Raw genomic sequence first — 18,612 nt, 5'->3', positions numbered from 1 at the left:
TCATGAGATTTTTGGTCCTGTCATTAATTATTTCTGAAATGGCTTTTAGCATACACCTCAAAACCTGAGACAGAAAAATGATGTGCATGACATCAAGATGCTCGTAGCAACAGTGGGATGAGCACTGAGATGAAAACGAGAGAAACCTGCAGGTCTTTTCCTTCTTGTTGCTCTTTGCTCTCAGTCACCTGGCCCCACTCCAGTGCAGACCCACCGAGCCTGGAAGGGACCACACTGCGCTCAGGGTTTGTGTATCTCAGGATGGGGTGATCTGGGGACTGTTGAGCAGTGCCCGCTGGTGCTGGGTACCCCCACTTGTAAGGGCTGGGCTCTTAAGGTGTACACAGCAGTGCTTAAAGTGGGTGCATGTCCTGCAGGAAGGTGCTTGTGCCCCATGTGTGGCTGCAAGCCCCATGGTGCACTCTGCAAGCATGGAAGTGTCCTCGGTTAAGCCTGGATGTGACCCTCTGCTCAACACGAGCACTCAGGGTTTATGTATCTCAACACGGGGTGATCTGGGGACTGTTGAGCAGTGCACTGTGATGCCGGCAGCACCCCGGGATGCCCCCACTTCTAAGGGCGGGCACTTCTAAGCTGCGCACAGCAGCGCTTCAAGTGGGTGCGTGTCCCGCGCGTGGCCGCAAGCCCCACGGGGCACTCCCCCCGCGGCCGCCCCCTCCCGCCCCCGTCCCTCCTCCGCCGCCCTCCCCGGCTCCGCAGCCGGCGGGCGGGGGCTGCGGGCGGCTCCGCCCCGCCGGCCGCCCGGCTCCCCGCCGCCGCCGCGCCTGCTGCATGCTCGGTGCCGCCTCAGCCCCAGCCGGAGGTGGAAGATGGCGGAGCCGGGGCCGGATTGCAGCTCTCTGCTCGATGAGGATCTTTCCTCCTTCGTCTTCAGTTACCTCGCTGACAGCCAGGTAGGGCAGGCGGTGCAGGGGCTCTGCTGTCCGGCTCCGCAGCGCGGTGCAACTTGCCGGGGGGAAGGCGGCAGACTCCCCGCTTCCCGGGCACATGGAGGGGAAAAGCCGGTTCCCGCATCCCCCCTCTGGGGGAAGTGCGGGGGCCGGCTCTTACCCCAGGTGCCCGGAGGATCTGCGGGGGTCCCGTTTGCTCCACGGATGCGCAGAGAGGGAAATAAGGGGAGGGGGGAGGCGCAGAACGCGGCCGCCCCCGCAGCTCTCTCCGTGCCCGTGGCCTCGGGGCGGCCCTGGCGCGGCAGCAGCCCCGCAGCCCCGCCGGCGCTTTCAGCACCATTCGCACGTGGACTCCCGCGTCCCCCCCCGCGCGGGGAATTTGGGAGGGAGGGGGACAAGTTGATGGGTCGATCGGTTTTGGCACCCCCCCACACACACCCCTTTGCAACAGTCCCCCCGCTGCAGAGGTGGGGAGGGGGACGCCGCGGTGCGGGGGGGCGCTCCGCAGGGGGCTGCGCGGTGGGGGCTGATAAGAGCCGGGCTGTGGGATGAGTCATGCCGAGCGTCAGTTACACGCATACGGGCTGGGATCTTGGGGGATGGCGGTTTGGGAACGGGGCGGGTGACAGGGAGAGGGGTCTCGGTGCTGCGAGTCAGTGGCTCCAAAACGTGGATGGGCTCGCTTTTGGACTGAGCTGGATATTAAAATCAGATTAAGGCTCCTTGGCAGCTCCCGCACGATCACGAGAGCGAGCCGTGCTGGCTATAGGGCTTGCATGCTTTTCCATTTTGGGGGGTGGAAGACTGGCGCTATACAATAAGCCGGGCAGTAGCAAGAGCCGTGACTGATCTGGAGCACAACCGCGCATTTTGCAGTTGGATTGATGAGACTGGTGCAAGTGGAAGAGTTTTCTGTAGTTATATATCATCCCTCCAGCCCTTCACTTTCATAACAACAGATTACAAAATAGCTTTGATTGTGAAGCTAGCACATTCATCCCAACCCTTGCTCTCTCACCTGATTGCAAACAGCGGGACCGTGTGTGTGAGGAATGGGACGGGGACTAATCCTGCTGTTTGGGTTCAAAACAAATAAGATCTCAAGGCTTGGTAAATCAGATTTGCTCCTGGTACATGTGCCAGACAGAACCAGGCAGGTCTTGCCACCAGCTGGATTGATGTGGTCCGGCGCCTCTCCTCGCATGCACCAGCTCCAGAGCCGCCCGCTTGGCACGGGACCCGGGCAGCTCGCTGGGGACAGAGCTGGGGGGAGGTGGCATCTTTGGTTGTTAACGAAGAGCTGCTGACAGGTTGATTACAGCAGAAGGGTCAGGAAGGGTGAGAAGTAGGCCGAGAAGATTTTGTAAGCGGTTTGTGTTTTCTGATTTGGATGGATTTATTAATGCTGAGGGAACCGTCGGCTAGAGAAGAGGCAGCTGGTTGTATGGGATGGCATCCCTGGGAAGTGGCAGAAAGGCTGCGGCTCTCACCAGACCTGCTGCTCCTTGGTCAGGTGAAAGTTCCTGGCTCCTCTTCCTGCAATAACCTGCCCGTTCTCCACATGCTTAACATGAAATGAAGAGCTCATGTGATTGCAGCACATATCGCAAGGCTTGTTTCGGTTTGCTTTTTCTGTCAGCATTTGACATGCCAATTTAGGAATCTTGTTTCAAAAAGGGACTACTTAGGGGAAAAGAAAAATCCTGAGAATTGTCATCCTTCTGTGGTGCAAAACCACCATGTTGTGAATATCCCCTGCAAAATTTGGGACTGCAAAATGGCCTATGATTAAATGAGACCATTTTTATGGCATCTCTTAAAGTATGGTTTGCTGTGCCTGAGCTGTCTTTCTGTCTCATTCTCCCCTATGTGCACTATACTGGAGGGAGCAGTATAGGTATGGGCACACAGTGCTAGTTTGACGTCCGCAGGGCGCATAACGTGAAGAGCAGCAAAGGGATCTTTGCAGCCCGCTGCGGGTTCCCTCGGCAGTGCTGTGCAGCCTGTGTCTGCTCTCCCGCCCCGCGCCTGCTTCTGATAATTGCATTTCCTCTCTGTCCCGCGCGCACAGTGGGGTTAAAGGCTGAGGAAAAAAAGAAAAGAAAAAGGAGAAAAAAATAAAGGAAAAAAAATCCCCCCCTCCCCAGCTATGATTTGCATGGATTTGCTTAAGAAAAGCCTGAAGTTGTAAGCATGTGTTGTGCTTGTACCTTAACCTCTGATGAAAGTGCAGGGAGGGCTCCAGCCGGGGCTGCTGTCACATGCCTGCTCTGTAACTCGGAGCGGGAGGCGGTCCCGGGCTGGCCGCTGACGTCTCTCCCCATTACTACTGTACGAGCCTCTGCTTACAACCGGGTTACTGACTCCTCAATGAAGCCCGAACGCTGCTTCCGCGAAGTCCCCAGCGCTCCAGCACGAGATCAGATTATCCTGTGAGGCTACAATGTCAGGAGGCCACGAGATCATGAATATTAGCTGTTTCCTTCGTGGAAATCTTGAGGAACTCTGACTCCCCTCCTCGCTTCCCCACGCTCCTCCCCAGTCCTTGCTTTTGCAGTAGGTTTTGCAGTTGGGTGCGTGCGGGTGCCAGGGGATTCCTTCCTCTGCAGGGGATGAATCCGCAGAAGGGCTCTCCGAGAGATGCACGGTGAAGGCTTGACGTGGTATTTGTGTCAGATGGGCTCTCGGGGAGATGCACAGTGAAGGTTTGACATGGTATTTGTATCAGACCCTTAATTATATGGGCTTCTGCTGAGGATGCCTGCTAACCTCTATTTAAATATCGAGGCCAGCGATGGTTCACGTGGTACCTGCATTGCTACAGAAAGAAAATCAGGGTTTTTCACTTGATGTCTGCCGTTCTCCTGACAACTCCTTTTCCCTTTTTAAAAACAAAAAAGCGATTTGGCTTTGCTGAGATTCAAAACATGTCATTTCTGGGCCCGCTTAATCTGTTTTGTGCCACTTTTTGTCACTCGGAGCCATAAAGCTGTTTGGAGCTGGTTCGTCTGCTGGTACCAGGTGCTGGAAAGTGCCAGCCCGGCGGCTCTGCCGAGAGCACCGCGGAGCGGCTGGCACCGCTCAGCATCCTCGCAAGAGGCAGAGACAGTTTGATCTTGCAGCTTCCATTTGTTTAAGAACTCCAAATAAAGTGCAGCAGGGGAAAAAAAACCCAAACCAACAAGCTGCTTTTCAGAGAGATGCTTAAAGATCACACAAACTGAAATACAATATTCTCTCTTTAACTTCTCAGCTTCCTGCTAACAGCTTAATCCATTGATGAGCGCGGGAGGCACAGTGAAGCCCCGGGTAGAAAAGCAGCCCATCAGATGGATTGTTACTGCTGGTAGTGACGTAGGGATGCATCCCGAATTTCTGACAGTCCTCACTGAGCAGACTGATATTCTTCTTTTTACGCAGCTTTTCTCGAAGATTTTTGGGTGGTCTGGATGACTGAGGCAGCCCAGAGGCCTGTGCACAGTGTGTCTGCAGCCTGGCTGAATTGCGGCAGCTTGGGTTGAAGGGCCACTGCGTTGCGGGGGCTGGAGACCCCCTCGCTGTCTGCGGGTGGCACTGGGAGGCTGTGGCATGGTGGCATTTAGCAGAGGCCGTGCCGGTACGTTTGCAAGGCGGGTGGTGGCGGTTGCTGAGGATGCCGGCAGCTGCAGCGGTGGCTGCCGGAGATGGCGAGTGTGGCGCGCTGCTGAGCCTGCCGCTCCGAGCCGGGAGAGCAGCTGCAGGGAAAGGAGGGCTAGCCTGAAATCCGCCCCCTCGGGGAGCCCCTCCACACTCCTGCCTGCCGGCACCCCCGGCTTTGGAGCAGATCCCCGGGTGCTCTCCACCCTGGCAGGGCTCCAGCGCTGCCCGTGCCGTGGGCTTTCCTCCCTGCACACCCCTGCTCCAGTCTCGTGCCATAATGGAAAGGCACCTCTCCAACAGGTGAATAATTAAGGTCTCAACCTAGTGCCTCCAGCGAAGGGAGCTTTGTGAAGGAGATAGATCTCTCTCCACATTAACCTTTCCAATGTCAAAAGCCTGTTTGTACTTAGAAACTCCACTTGCTCTGGCATTTCAGTGTTGTCGATTGTCCAACGAACGATGCCCTGGGGATGCTCTTCTTGCCCCAAACCCCTTCTTGGCTTTGAGGAATGGGTCCTGCAGTGCCTGGCACGGGGCTGGGGATGCAGCGGCTGGTTCGTGGCAGGTGGTTTGCTGTGCTGCCAGCGTGCTGAGCCCGCCAGGCTCAGACATTTCCCGTGGTGGGGTTGGGGTGCAGCTCGTGGCAGAGCACGAGAGCCCTGTGTCCGTGTTGCCAGCAGGCAGAGTGCCAGCAAAGGCATGCTTGGCCAGCGTGTGCCAGCACCCACAGGGGACGTCACCCATCCAGCCGGTGCGGAGGCTGCGAGGGGACAGCCCGTGCCTTCGCTGCCCAGTGCCTGCAGGGCAAACGCCACCAAAGCCACCGCTTCTGCCTGCCGATGGCCTTGGGGATGGTGTTCCCGGTGTGAGGGGCACCATCCCTGCAGGGCACGCTCAGCACAAGTGCCATGTGGGGCTCTCTGGCACAGAGGGGGCCCTGGCTCTGCTGGGATAGCGCTGTCCCCAGAGACGAGGCTGCTCTGGGACCGCGCATGTTGTACTCCTTTGCCATCACCAAGGAGCCGGGGCGAGAAGAGCCAGGGACACGAGGTGCCGGCAGGGCCTCGGTCGGCAGACGCCTTTGCTGGAGGAATCGGCTTTGGGCTCCCGTGGCAGAGCCCTGCTCCATGGCAACCCTGCGCGGGCTTAGATTTCTCGTGACTGCTTGGCAGCCTGAAGCGATTTAGCAGCGGGGGAACTTTGTACATGCCGGAGCCACCGCTGCCAGCGCGGCTGTGCCGGGATGACCGTCATGGTCCCGGCCACGTGGCATTCCTCGTCCTTGGCGGGGCATGGGCTGGGGCAGCCCCTGCCCGCACCCCAAGAGCAGGCAGTGGGCTCCCCTGCCCACGTGCTGTGCTGGGGAGGGTAAGTTCTCACCACCTGCCCGCTGCCTGGCCAGCCACCCTCTGTGAGCACCTGGAAGGGGATGTTTTAAGCGGCCTCTGCTTGTAGGAATGAGCCAGAGACTAAAGGTTGAGGTTAATGGGGCGGGTGGTCAGGTGAGGTACTGACCTACTTCCAGGGGCAGCCGCACCATAGGCACAGGGTGATCGTCCAGCCAATGTGTTTCCCTTCCCTTATCACTTGGCTGTTCTGCTTTTCAGCACTTTTCCTGAGCTCTGGCTATTTATTTATTTATTTATTTATTTACTGCTTTTTTTTTCATAATGGGAGCTTCCAAGAAACGCTGAAGGACTTTGCACAGATCTGGCTGCGCTTGGGGTCTGATCAGCCCTCTCCTTACCGTGCTCCGTCTCGCTGCACCTCGCCAGGGTCAAGCTGCTGTGAATTGCTACGTTACATAGGTTCGTTTCATAATTGAGACAGGGAAATAAAAAAGCTGGAGATCTTCTTTGGCCCTGTAAGAGCTGGAAACCTCCCGGGGAGACGTCGCCCATGTGGCAAGTCTGGTATCTGCTGGTTAGGGGTGTGGAGACCGTGGCAGCCCTGGGGGGCTAACCTTTGATCCCACTGGGGATTTAGGGAAAATGCTTTGCTTATCTTGCATCCCTGCCGCCCCCAGGCCAAGCTGGCAGCTGCTGGCTGCCTACCAAGTGCCCCGTACCATCAGCTTTGTTGGGGGAGCACGATGAGGGTCCTGCTGGAGTATCACAGGAGCTTTTTATACCTGCCTGTGCATACCCACCATTCCCATGCACCCTGCTCGCCCAGGCAGCCAAGTGTTTGCCCTCACAGCTGGGAGCAGGAGCTCTGCCCTTGGCGAGGGGGAGCCGGTGTGATGGGGGCCGAGCCAGAGAGCCCCTGGTGCGCCAGGAGGGCTGATGTGACACTTTTCCCCTCCCCTGGGACAGAGCGGCACGTGCTTTATATGGATGTTTTTGTGCTGAGGTGGCAGAGAATAAAACGAGTGCCTGGAGCTCTTGCCGCGGTTGCAGGGCAGCCTATCTTCACGGAGATGCATTTTCTGAATTCCTCCTCTGCACCGCTCCTGCGCCCTGCGGTCGCTGCCTGCAGCGCAGGGAGCACGCCGGCCGAAACAGCCCCGTGTTCCTGTTTCAGTTTGCAGAGAGTTCATCGCCGCTGTCACTTCTGCTTCCCCGGCCTTTGTTTGGGGAGGCTGCAGGACCCCATCTGACCCCAGCGTATGGGGCGGCGGGAGAGGGGTGTGGGAGATGTCATCCTTTCCCCCCGCCAAACGCTGCCTTCCCCACCTAGTCCCCGAGGAGCCCTCATTTCCTAATTTTCATGTGCATCAAGAGCAAGGAAATCCTGTGGTGGGGGGAGATGAAGGGGAGCGGGCAGAGCATCCTGGCGCAGGCGGGGGCTGCTGGGGCTGAGCTGAGCCGGGGCAGCGTGCTGGGCTGCGCCTCGTGCGCGGAAGGAAGCCCAGCTGCCTCTAATCCTGTTTCTTCTCCTCCCTCCTGCCTGCATGAGGGGGAACTGCAGATTTTGCTGCATGCAAGTGACAGCTGGGGACCTGGTTGTTCTGCCGCCAGGGACCCGCAGCCCGAGCAGCCCCAGCTGTCCCCAGCCACAGCAGCATTCTCGCTGAGCCCTTTCTTGCTTTCTTTTCAGCCAGAGTGCCTGGGTAGGAGTTACATTATTATTTTTTTTAAATGAAGAAAGTACAAATGTAGCTGTGGGGTGTTTTGGGAAATGTCCCAGCAGGACACCACCATGACCCTTCGCACGCACACGGGACCGATGGGGCTGAGCTCCAGTCAGCCCCGCAGCAGCCGAGCTGGCTTAGTGGCTGGTTGCCACCGGGGTAAATGGTCGTGCGTGTGCTGGGCTAACGGCAAGGAACTGGAGGTGCAAAACATCGCACTCCCCTTGAGGTCTGGAGCAGGGACAGGCTCTGGCGTGTCCATGCCCAGCCTGGGTGGGCACTGCGTGCCCGCAGCGGCGGGCACAGCCGCGGTCCCTCGGCTCCTCGCGCATTTTGCTGGCAGGACAGCGGTGCTGCGGAGGGCAGGGCAGGACACCGGGGCTGCGCCGCGGTTCGTGCCAGGCGAGCACGTCGTGCCCTTTCCCGGCACACAGAGGTTGCTCACCTGGCGCCCCGCACGGCGGGACCGAACTTTGCTCCAGCTCAAGTCCCTCTCTCCTGATTTCCCCGGGACTTGCGAATGTTTGCACCTTCCATAGCCCTTGGCTTCAAGCTAATTAAACTTTGCATTGCTGTCGGCTCCCTTTAAAGCGCGGCTGCTTAGCTGCTTTCCTTTCCCCCTGCCCCGGGGCCTGTGTGAGGTGTGTGTGGCTCAGCGCCACCTTCCAGCATCGTAATGACAGGAGGATTTTTACACCTCTTGAACAGTAGAAACCCCAGAGCTTTGCATAGCTGGAGATTTAAACCAAGCAGCATCGTGTCTCCTTACGAGCCAGCTTGCACATGACCTAGCTGTGCTAATACTGAAAAGAAAAAATTGCAGATGTTTTTCTTAAAAAGGAAGTTTCTGCCTCTGTGTGGGCCCCACCAGGAGACTGACACATGTGGGGTTTGGGTGCTGAAACCCATTTCCCAGGTAACAGAGCTCAGACCTATGAGAACTGTGTGGTTTTCCCAGGCTGAAAGGTTGGATGGTATTTGAGCTTTTTTTTTTTTCCTTACTTTATATTTTCTTGTTGCCATGTCCTTTTAGGAGGGAGTAAGTATGTCTATTTATATATATTTTGAAAATGAAAGCACGTGGTACATGTCCCCAGAAAGCCCCACAGTGCATGTTGTCACCCAGCTCTGATGGGGAAGCTGCTTTGCTGGTGACCAGCGACCAGCATCCCCAGCACCCTGCACCGAGCTGGGAGCAGGGGCAGCCCCTGCCCCGCAGCCCCTGCCCCACAGCTCTGGGGTTGTTTGGGACGTGCTCATGCACTTCTATCTCTGCTCCTTCTGGCACCAGAGGCTTTGGGACGTGGAAGTGGATGCAGAAGGAAGGAGGAAGGAAAGCGGCAGCTGAGCAGGGAGGGGTGTCACGGGGGACTGTCAGGATGGGGAGGGCTGGAGCTGCTCGGTTTATTTACTTCAGTTGACTCCTGGCTGTGCTATGGGTTGTGCTGCCTGGCCTGCCTGCAGGGATGGATTCTCCATTGCTGTGTTAGTGCATCAGAAGCTCCTGATGCCCTTCTTCCCGTTGGTGTCCGAGGGCTTGCCTGCTGCCCGGAGGAGCTGGAAACCCACCACACATGTGGCCAAGTCGAAAATAAAGGCAGATTATTAAAGGAGACTGTCCTTGTCTCTGCTGCTCGCTTATGGCAGCGCAAGGACCTGGAAACACAGCTTTCAAGTTTCTCTCTGTATTTATGTAACCCAAACTAACTATTTTTTGGAAAGAGCCACTCTGTCGCATTTAGATGTCTAAATATAGCAGCTGCTCTGGAGGGAGGATTAGCCTGCGAGTGCCCTGGTGGGTATGGGACCTTTGTGGATGGATGTTAGGGGGAATTTAAACCTCTTTCGGTCAAGCTGGGAGGGTTATTCCCCTGCCGTTACAGGGTGGGCTTGCAGCTACCCTGGGGCTGTGGGGAGCTCGTGGCAGTGACTGGTGGGGCAACAGGAACCTGCTGAGATGTGAACTGCAGGGTTTTTTTCTAAATGTCTCTGTGCCTTTTGAGGCCAGAGCCCATCTATGCCCAAACACGCTGTCCGGTAACGTGCCATCGCCTCCCCTTGGAGGAAGGAGCTGTGCTGAAGCTCAGGAGCAGAGCTGAGCTACAGAGTGAAACCTCAGGGTCCTGCCCTGCCAAAGGGTCTCGTGGGGATGTGGCACCTTGGGGATCATTCAGGGCTGCTGGAGCAGAGCCAGTGGTGCGACACGGACTGGGAAAGGCAAGGGAGGGCGAAGGTCCTGCTGCTTAAGAGGTGTACAAGGCACTGCAGGCGTCAAAGGCCTTTGAGCTCTTTTAGTGAAAGATATGGGAATGACGCTTTGAAATGCCGAGCTGAGGGATGCCCCGCTAGTGCCATTTCCCCCTGCCAGGGACATGCACTCTCCTCCCTCGCGGGCACTGGGACCCACGCACGTGGCTGAGATGTCGGCAGCAGCAGGATCCGGGCATCGTGCGCATCCCATGGACCCGCTTCTGCATACGCACAAGACCCCTCATTGCGTTTGGAGTGAGCACGAGAGCTGGGTTTGCTGAGCGGTCTGAGCACCTCGCTAGCTTGCCCACATGGCATGGTGAGGTTCCCTTGCGCCGCCTGGGATCAGCAAGGCTTGCATGTTGCACCAGATTTTGGTGGAAACCAAGTATCTCAGAGGTGCACACGGTGGCCTTTGCTTTTGTTTCTTGATGTGTCTGACTGCCCTGTAATGAGGATGCTGTGGGTCCCTTCCGAGGAAGCGGGGAGCTGCTGTTTGTGTCTGCGTGTGCCAGTGTCCCAGGGACTCGGGGTGAGGAGCACACGGTGTGCTGCTCGAGTCTCTGCAGCACTGCTGTGTGCCCCCTCTGCTCCTCCCCGCTTTGCAGCACTGACAGCGAGAGCCTGACTGCCCAGCGCTGCTGCAGGGGCTCCCTCATCTGTCTGCTGATTCGGGCCCTGATGGAGACATGTGGGAGGATTCCTGCTGTTTGATGTGGGAAAGCAGAGGGTGTCTCAGCTATTCGAGCCTTCATCCCTGTGTTTTTCTTGTTGCTTCCCCTGCACACCATGGCTGGGGGATGCAGGCATGTGTGACCACCTCCCTGTCTCTCTGCTGCCCATCCCTGTCCCTCGCCGTGCCCTCTGCCCAGCTCAGAGCTCTGCAGCCTCCTGCCAGTGCTCAGGTGCTGTGCAGGGTCCTCTGCCACCTCTGCCATCCCACCAGGGCAGGAGCACCCATGGGGAAGTGTCAGTGAAGGACCCTGCTGTTTTGGTGATGCCCTCCTGCGGTCTGTGTTATTTGGCCGTAGCAAGGTGGAGGTGAAATAGAGAAGGTAAAAGCTGCGCATTGAAATGGGAGGAGGCGGTGCTGGAGATCTGGAGATGCGGTCAGAGGGCTTGCAGCATCCCCAGGATCCCCGAGCCGCTCCAGCAGATGGCTGCAGCCCTCCTGCCCTGCTCTAAGGAATACAAATGTGCAGTAGATACGGTTACCCAGCCCCGAGAGCAGTGTTAGCTTTCAGCTAGATCGATATCCCTGCCTGCCTGCCTCTCAGGAAGCACTCAGCTGGCAACCAAAGCCCAGCCGGGAGGAGACACCCGCCAAGGCTCTGCTGCCTGCTCCAAACCTGCCTGTCTGTCTGTCCATCTGCCTTGGCACAGAGGCAGAGCCAGCACCAACCGCAGCGCCGTTGCTGTGCTGTCGGGCTCCGTCATGCGTAAAATGTAATAAATAGGGCCGTAAGCCTTTTACGAAGTCTATTTCCACTCTTGGATCCAGGATTTAATGCATGGCTGCTTAGAGAGGCTGAGGATTTCAGGGGTCAGCAAGGCTAATTGCACTGCTGGAATAAAAGTGTGCACGGCAGGATCCGGCGGGAGGGGGTGCCGGGGGTCCCAGCCGCGCTGCCGCAGCCCCGTGCTCCGCGCCAGCAGCCTAGAAAGCAGCGGCCACACGCGGTGGCCTGACAGGGGACATGGTCCCCCAGGAGCGCTCCTCGGCTGGGCGCCGGTGCCTTTTGGGGCTGGGGGGATTGTATCAGTGGGGGTCATAAGCTGCAGGTGTTTGGTTCCCCGCTGCTCTGCACTGTCCCTGGGCATCTGACTGAGCGTGTCTGGCTGGAGCGCTGGATCTTAGGTTACCTGGGAGCCAGGGAAAGCCTCTGTTGGGGCTGAGGGCTGGTGAGGATAAGGGCTGTTGTGGTGCAGGCTAGTACTGCTGGGCTTGGCTGGCCCCGGTGCCAGCTCATCCCCAGCCTGCAGTGTCTCCTTGGGCTGCAGAGAGGAGCTGAGCACCGCGAGCCGGGGTGTGAATGGATGTGTGTGCTCCGAGGTGGTGCCGCTGGGGAGGCAGCCCCACCAGCAGTGGGAAAGCAGCACCAGGGCGAGAGCTGGGGACACAAATGGGGCTGGGTGCTCTGGTGCTGGGTGCTCTGGTGCTGGGTGTGCACCCAGCCAGCGCGGGGCTGAGGCTGAGACCTGGACTGCGCTTTGTGAAGGTGTCAGAGTGGGACCGATGGGATGGGCAGGCTCCACTTCACAGGGACAACTGGCAGCCAGCACATGCCCCGTAACACAAGGAGGACCCAGATGCCCTGAAGCTCCCCGGGCTTCACCCTGTGCCAGCCGGCTGCGCAGGGCTGTGCCGCCGGCCGCGGCAGACGGAGGATGCCAGCTCTGCTCAGTTACTTTCCTGGCTGATCCCGTCATCTCCATCTCGCGCCGAGTGCTGAAGTCGTCATGGAAACCAGTGCGGTGGCAGCCTCGCCAGCAGCTCCCACATGGGATGCTTGGTCTGCGAGCCCGGCCGGCACTGGTGTGCCACGGTGGTGGCAGGTGGCTGGCACTGCTGTGCCACAGTGGTGCCGGGTGGCCGACACTGGTGTGCTATGGTGGTGGTGGGTGGCCAGCACTGGTGTGCCATGGTGGTGGTGGGTGCCGACACTGCTGTGCCGCGGTGGTGGCGGGTGGCCGGCGCTGCTGTGCCACGGTGGTGGCGGGTGGCCGGCGCTGCTGTGCCGTGGTGGTGGTGGGTGGCCGGCTCAGTTGGCCGCTTGCTGCTGGTCTCATTCCTCGAGGGCATTGTCCTGCTGCTGGGCTCCAGCGAGGCGAACGCGCGGGCGCTTCCCTGGCGTTGTAGCAGGGCCCAATCCGTTAGTGTCCGCCAATCCCAGAGAGAGCCTTGCAGAAAGCAAAAACGAAAAAGAAAAAGCGCTATAGTATTGCTGTTAATAGTACCTGCTCACAAAGTTGTCTTCAGCAGCGCCGTTCCCACCTTCATCCATAATGGCCGTTGCATGGGCCTGAATCTTCTCCTTGCTGCCCAAGTGGCTTTGAGGCAACCTCAACCTCCCGGGGTGCTGCACTGCTCGCCAATGCTTCATTTGGTGGTGGAAAGAGAAGATCTGCAAACCTTTCTCTGCAGTGGGAAATGGAGTGGGATTCTTTTTCCAGGGTTATTTTTTCTCTGGTGACCATAGCTCTGAACTCTGCTCGCCTTCTGCCTCTCCTCCCACGTCGCTCCCCTCCAGCGGGGCTGTGTCATGCCAGAGGATTTCTCCCTGGAGCATCGCTGCTGGAAGTCCACGCTGGTGCTAGGGTTTTGCTTGATCAGTAGAGGAGGCAGTGCCTGAACTTGACTACCAGGGATGGAGTATTTTCCACTTGTATTTTAGTGGGTGTTTTCTTAGGTTTCAAGCCATGGTCCTCCCTTCCCAGCATTTTCCATCTTCAGAGTTCATGCAGACTCCTGGGAGGGTGCGGGGCTTTGAAAGAGCTTTGAGGATTCGTGGGTTCAGCCCACTGCTTTGAGGCAGCACCTCCTACCCCTGCCAGGGAAAGGCCTATTTCTCCTCTTCTTGAACTCGGCAGTCACAGAGTTCCTCAGGTTCCTGGGCTAATCTGTTCCTGCCTTTAATGAGCTGCCTCATTAAAGTGTTTTTCCCTAATAACCAACCCTCCGGGCTGGGTGAGAAGTTGGTGATGTTGGACTGTAGACAACTGGAGACTTGCAGGCTGCAAAGGGCTTTTCCAGCTGCTCGCGGGGGTGCAGGATGAACACCAGCCCTCTCGTCCTGCATGGTGCTGGTGCAACTGCGGAGGGGGCAGCCACCCAAAACACCCCAAACCATGCATCACCTGGGCTTCAGCACCGCATTTACCACACCCCAAAACTGCGGCAGTGCGGCTGAGGGGGGCGGGTTGCACTGGGGAACACATCTGCCCTTGGGGTGCAGCTCACAGGGGAGACTGGGACTGAACTGCCCAGTTGCACGTTCTTCCTGCACAATGTCCTTACCCAGCGATGTGCTGCCCTGGGGCTGCTCAGTGTCACCCTGCGAGCCAAAGCCGTGCATGCTGCTGAGCGGGCACGCCTGTGCGCCTTGGGCCCAGGAGCTGCCCGCCCAGCCTTAATGACAGGTTCTGAGCTTGTTGCCTGGGTGCACGGGAGCTGGGGCAGCTGGTTTCAATGAAAAGAAATTGAAATCTCCCTCCTGGGGGCCTGCTCTGTATGGAGGAGTACACACACAGCTTGCAGCCATCGCCTCCTGGTAGCATCCCTTCTGTGGACATCAGTCCCACCTGGTCCCCCCGCAGCCTCCATGGCAGCCGCCCTGGCTGAGCAGGGCATGGAGCTGGGGACTCTCAGGGAGACAGCTGAAGAGAATTCAGCAGTGAATCTGGCGACATGGCAGCATTTCATGTCTACCACAGCCCGAGCTGAGCCAGCCTCCATCTCCAGGCTGTGGTTTTTAGGGTGGCAATGATGCAAGGCAGGAAGGTGCCTGGTACTGGTGCTGCTGAGGCTGCTCCATTTATATATAGCTGACCCACTTGCTGAGCGGGGGCTGCCGGCCCCTCCTGGTGCTGTGCCTTGGGGGTGCGTGCACCGGGGCTGCGAGGGGCTACACCAGCCTGGGACCATGGGGCTGGGGGTGCCGGGGCTGCAGTTGTCTGCAGCCATCGGGAAGTCACCTGCAGCCTGGTCTATAGAAGGGCTGCGGGAGTTCTCCCCTCACAGGCAGCAGGACTGCAGCCTGCGACCCTGGGAGCGCAACCTGTCTGCTTCACCAGCGCGCTGCGCACCAGGACATCAGCTTTCCCAGGGAACGAAGGAAGGACGGAAGGGCTGCAGGTGCCCCAGCAGGGGCAGGAGCAGGCAGCATTGCTGTCGGAGGGGCCAGCCTGTGGCTCGCCCAGCCGTGCCTGAGCTGCGGCAGGATTCCAGGACAGTGCTCAGGCCCCCATCTGAAGAGGCAGCTCAGCATCCCGTGGGCTTATCCTGCCTCCCAGCCATCCCCTCTCCTCCAGCCAGTGCTGGGGGTTTGGGTGCCGGAGCAGCCGCGTTGCTGCTCGCCTCGGGTCTGTGCACGGGGCATGCACGTGCATGCACCGCTCAGACAGGAGCTGCGGCACACGGCGCTCGTGCCGCTCCACGGCAGGACGCCAGCGCTGGCACAGGGAGGCAGGTGCCATGAGACATGGGGACATGGCAGAGGGTAGCCCAGGAGCCTGGCAGGGTGGCCATGGAGAGACCATGGGACTCAACCCCATTAACCCTGCAGCAAGGTCAGGGCACCTGGCCAGGGTGCTTTCCTGAAAAGAGCTGCTATCCACACGTGGTTGCCTCTGATGGACTAGAGGGGACATGGTGTTCTTATCCGATGGCCTCCTGAGGTCCCTTTGGCTGAGTGTTTCCAGAGCTGTTGTGGTTGGCACACCTGGAGAAAGGCAAGTCCCCAAGGTAGGTCACAGCAGAACACTTGCTGCGGAAAGGGACATTAATTATAGGTGTTTTGCTGCGCTCCAAGCAACTGCAAAGGCTGATGTTTCTCCTGTTGGCCGATAAACTAATTGTAATGACAAAGCCTCAACAAAAGCGACGCAGTTAAATGCTTTCTTAATTAATAATTCTCAATAATTACTTGACGTCAATGAGCAGTAAACATTTTGGAGAAAGGAAGTTGCCATTAAGTGGCTGATACCTTCGCTCCTCCAGTCGCTGCGCGTGGTTCCTGCAGCTCTGATGAATCCCACAGAAAAGTGCAGGGAAAGCCCAGCCCAATGTTTTTAAAGGAAAACAGTAAGCAGGAAAAACGTGATTATCCACGTGTGTGTCCACAGGGAGGAGGGAAGCTGAGCAAACACTCCCTGCCGAGCAGCTGGCGAGGGATGGCGGTGCCGACGGGCAGGCGCCCAGAGGGGAGGCACCCATGGGTGCCCCTTTCCTGCCCCTCCGGTGCTGCTGAGCCACGCTGGGGTGCTGCAGCCCTGGTGCTGAGGGGAGACCTTATCACTGTCTGCAACTACCTGAAAGGAGGTTGTAGCATGGAGAGGGTTGGTCTCTTTTCCCAAGTAGCAAGTGACAGGACAACAGGAAATGGCCTCACATTGTGCCAGGAGAGGTTTAGATTGGATATCAGGAAAAAATTCTTTGCGGAAAGGGCTGTGGGGCATTGGAACAGGCTGCCCAGGGCAGTGCTGGAGTCACCATCCCTGGAGGGGTTTAAAAGGTGTTTAGACGAGGTTCTTAGGGACACGGTTTAGTGCCAGAGTGAGGTTATGGTTGGACTCGATGATCCTGAGGGTCTTATCCAACTGAAATGATTCTGTGATTCTATGTGGGGTGCTGGGGACAGCATGAAGGGCAGGGCACCTTCTTGGGGAGCCCATGGTCAAGGGGTCTCTGAGGGTCTGTTTAGCATCCTGCATCCATGGAGGGTCACCTCCCTCCTGCAGGCACCCCCTGTGTGCCTCCTCCTCCTCCTCATTCTCCTCCTTCTCCTCCCCATGGCCGGAGAGCAGCATCTCCTGGTCCCAGGCCTGACAGCATCACCAGCTGCATGTGACCGGGTGGGAGTTGGGGGGACCCCGGTCCATCTGCTGTTAAGTGGAGCCTCTGCAAACCTGGCATTTGTCCTCACCGCGGTGCTCCAGGCTGCAGCACAGCGCCGGGAGGGTTAATGTTGTCATCCTCCTCCTCCTCCTCCTCTCAGCTCCACAGCCATCTTAAAACTGATGGAGCCGGAGCTGTGCAGTCCCCGTTCCCATTCCTTTTACAGTATGGGCCGGCGGGCTGGCCAGGGAGCCCAGCCGGCTCCTCATCCGTCCGACTCCTTTCCTTCTTTGGATGTCCACTGTGCCGGCTGCCCGGGCACTGCCACCCTCCCACGGGACCTGTGCCCCGGCGAGGGGCGATGGCCGGGGCGAGGGGCTGCCCGGGGCTGGGGGTGGCAGCCGTGGGGTGCAGTTTTTGCAGATGTTTCTCTGGGACGATGCTGGGTGTCTGCCAGGATGGATGCCAGACGGCTCCCAGGCACGGTTAGCACTTAGCGAGCCCTTTATAGCTGCAAATCCCTTGGCAGGCGTTAGCAAAATCCTCCTGCGGGGAAAGGTGGGAGCGGGTCACTGTCATTAGCTGGAGGGTGAGGAGGGGAAACTGAGGCACGGCTAGGGGACTTGAGCAGTTTAGGAAGAAGGAGCCTATTGAAGAACATCCCAGCAGGGAAGGGGACAGGGCTTCTTCCAGCTGGACAGCAGCAGAGTCTCACCTGGCACATGTCACCATCCAAAATAAGCTGTGGTCCTAGGGGGTCAAAAGTAGTGATGCCACAGGAGGCCCCACCAGCCTGGAGACCTGCAGGCAGGGAGGGCAGAGCTGCAGGCAGGGAGGGCAGAGCTGCAGGCAGACGGGCTCTACTCCTTTCTGAGCTCTTCCCCCATCTGCCACCACTCACATCTGGACTTGAGAGTCCCGGGAGTGTTTGCTGGCGGCCGTGGGAGAGTTGCTGGAGTATGCGCTGCTGGTGTGCTGATGGACAGACAGACGCAGCCACGTCCATCAGTCGGGACGGCAGCAGCGCGTGCTCCTGGCTCTGCATTCCCAGTGCTCTGTGGCCTGTTACCCAAATACCAGCTACTGCACAAGGGTTTATGCCCCTCGCAAGCCTGGGGAAAGCAGAGGAAAGGCCTCTGGGGCGGAGGGGGGAGGCAGAAGCAGAGCGTCCATGTGTCCCCTCTGCTGCTTCAGCAGATGTCAGCACAGGGAGGAGGAGATCTTCCAGAGGTCACCTTTGGGTTTTTTGGGGGTTGCTGTAAGTCTTCGTGCATAGGATGGTCCCTGAGCAGAGAACAAAGTGCAAAGGGGGTTGTAGCCCCCAAAGGCACCGGGAGCTCTCTCGTGCTCCCACCTTGTGAGCCCAGACGTTCCTCAAAAGAAGGACTGCTGCTGTCTGTAAGGTCTGGCTGAGGGACTGGCCGGCTCACCTCGAGCATGGAGATGTGGTGAGGACTGGACTGCTTCAGTCTTCACCAAGCTCCAAAGACATGAAACTCGGTTAGAAGATGTTGAGATTTGAGAGGCAAGGGTCAAAATATGTCCCCCATCTCTGGTCCCAAGTGAGGACTGAATGGGAATTTCAAGACTGGGCACATCCCATTGTATCCAGGGTTGGGCTGGGGGATGTTCTTAGGCGTGGAGCTCCCATGGGCTTGCAGAGCCCCAGCTCCTCCCCGCTATGCTGCTGCAGGTCCCCATGGGCCACTGGCAGCAGGAATCCCCTGCAGCCCCCATAGCAGTGGTGACACTCCATGGGGGCCTGGGATCCGTTGGTTGGATGGTGACATTTTCAGCTGCCCTGCACAAGCCCTGTGCCTTGTGCTACCCGGTCCCACATGGGGACAGCAGCCCGGGGTGTGACTGTGCACCTGTGCCTGGGAAGCTGTGGCTGTTTCTGCAGCCACCCAGCTCAGCTTCCAGCCGCAAGGAGCAGGGGGAGTCACCTCTGGAGTGCCCTGGGGATGCTCAGGGTGCCTGTGTCGCACCTTCCCTGTGCCAGCGATGGGAGGGTGTGCATGGGCAGGTGTGCAGTGAGGGGGTGTGCAATGGGTGGGTGTGTAGTGGGAGGGTGTGTGATGGATGGGTGTGCAGTGGGAGGGTGTGTGATGGATGGGTGTGCAGTGGGAGAGTGTGCGATATGTGGGTGTGCAGTGGGAGGGTGTGCGATGGGTGGGTGTGTG

General features: G+C 58.4%; 1 protein-coding gene across 1 annotated transcript in view; it reads left to right on the top strand.

Annotated features, from left to right (window-relative positions):
• Positions 1-830: 830 nt before the first annotated feature.
• PPARGC1B (PPARG coactivator 1 beta) overlaps positions 831-18,612 on the top strand; it is a gene marked incomplete at both ends in the record, with an annotated part of 47,094 nt that continues 29,312 nt past the window's right edge. The window contains one exon of the mRNA XM_080353200.1: positions 831-914. Within this exon, the coding sequence (XP_080209326.1) occupies positions 831-914 (84 nt within the window). The remainder of the gene's footprint in view (positions 915-18,612) is intronic.

This window comes from Nesoenas mayeri, assembly GCF_963082525.1.
Source record: "Nesoenas mayeri genome assembly, chromosome: 14".
In the NCBI taxonomy this organism is placed as follows: Eukaryota; Metazoa; Chordata; class Aves; order Columbiformes; family Columbidae; genus Nesoenas; species Nesoenas mayeri.
This window is presented reverse-complemented; position numbering and strand designations above follow the sequence as displayed.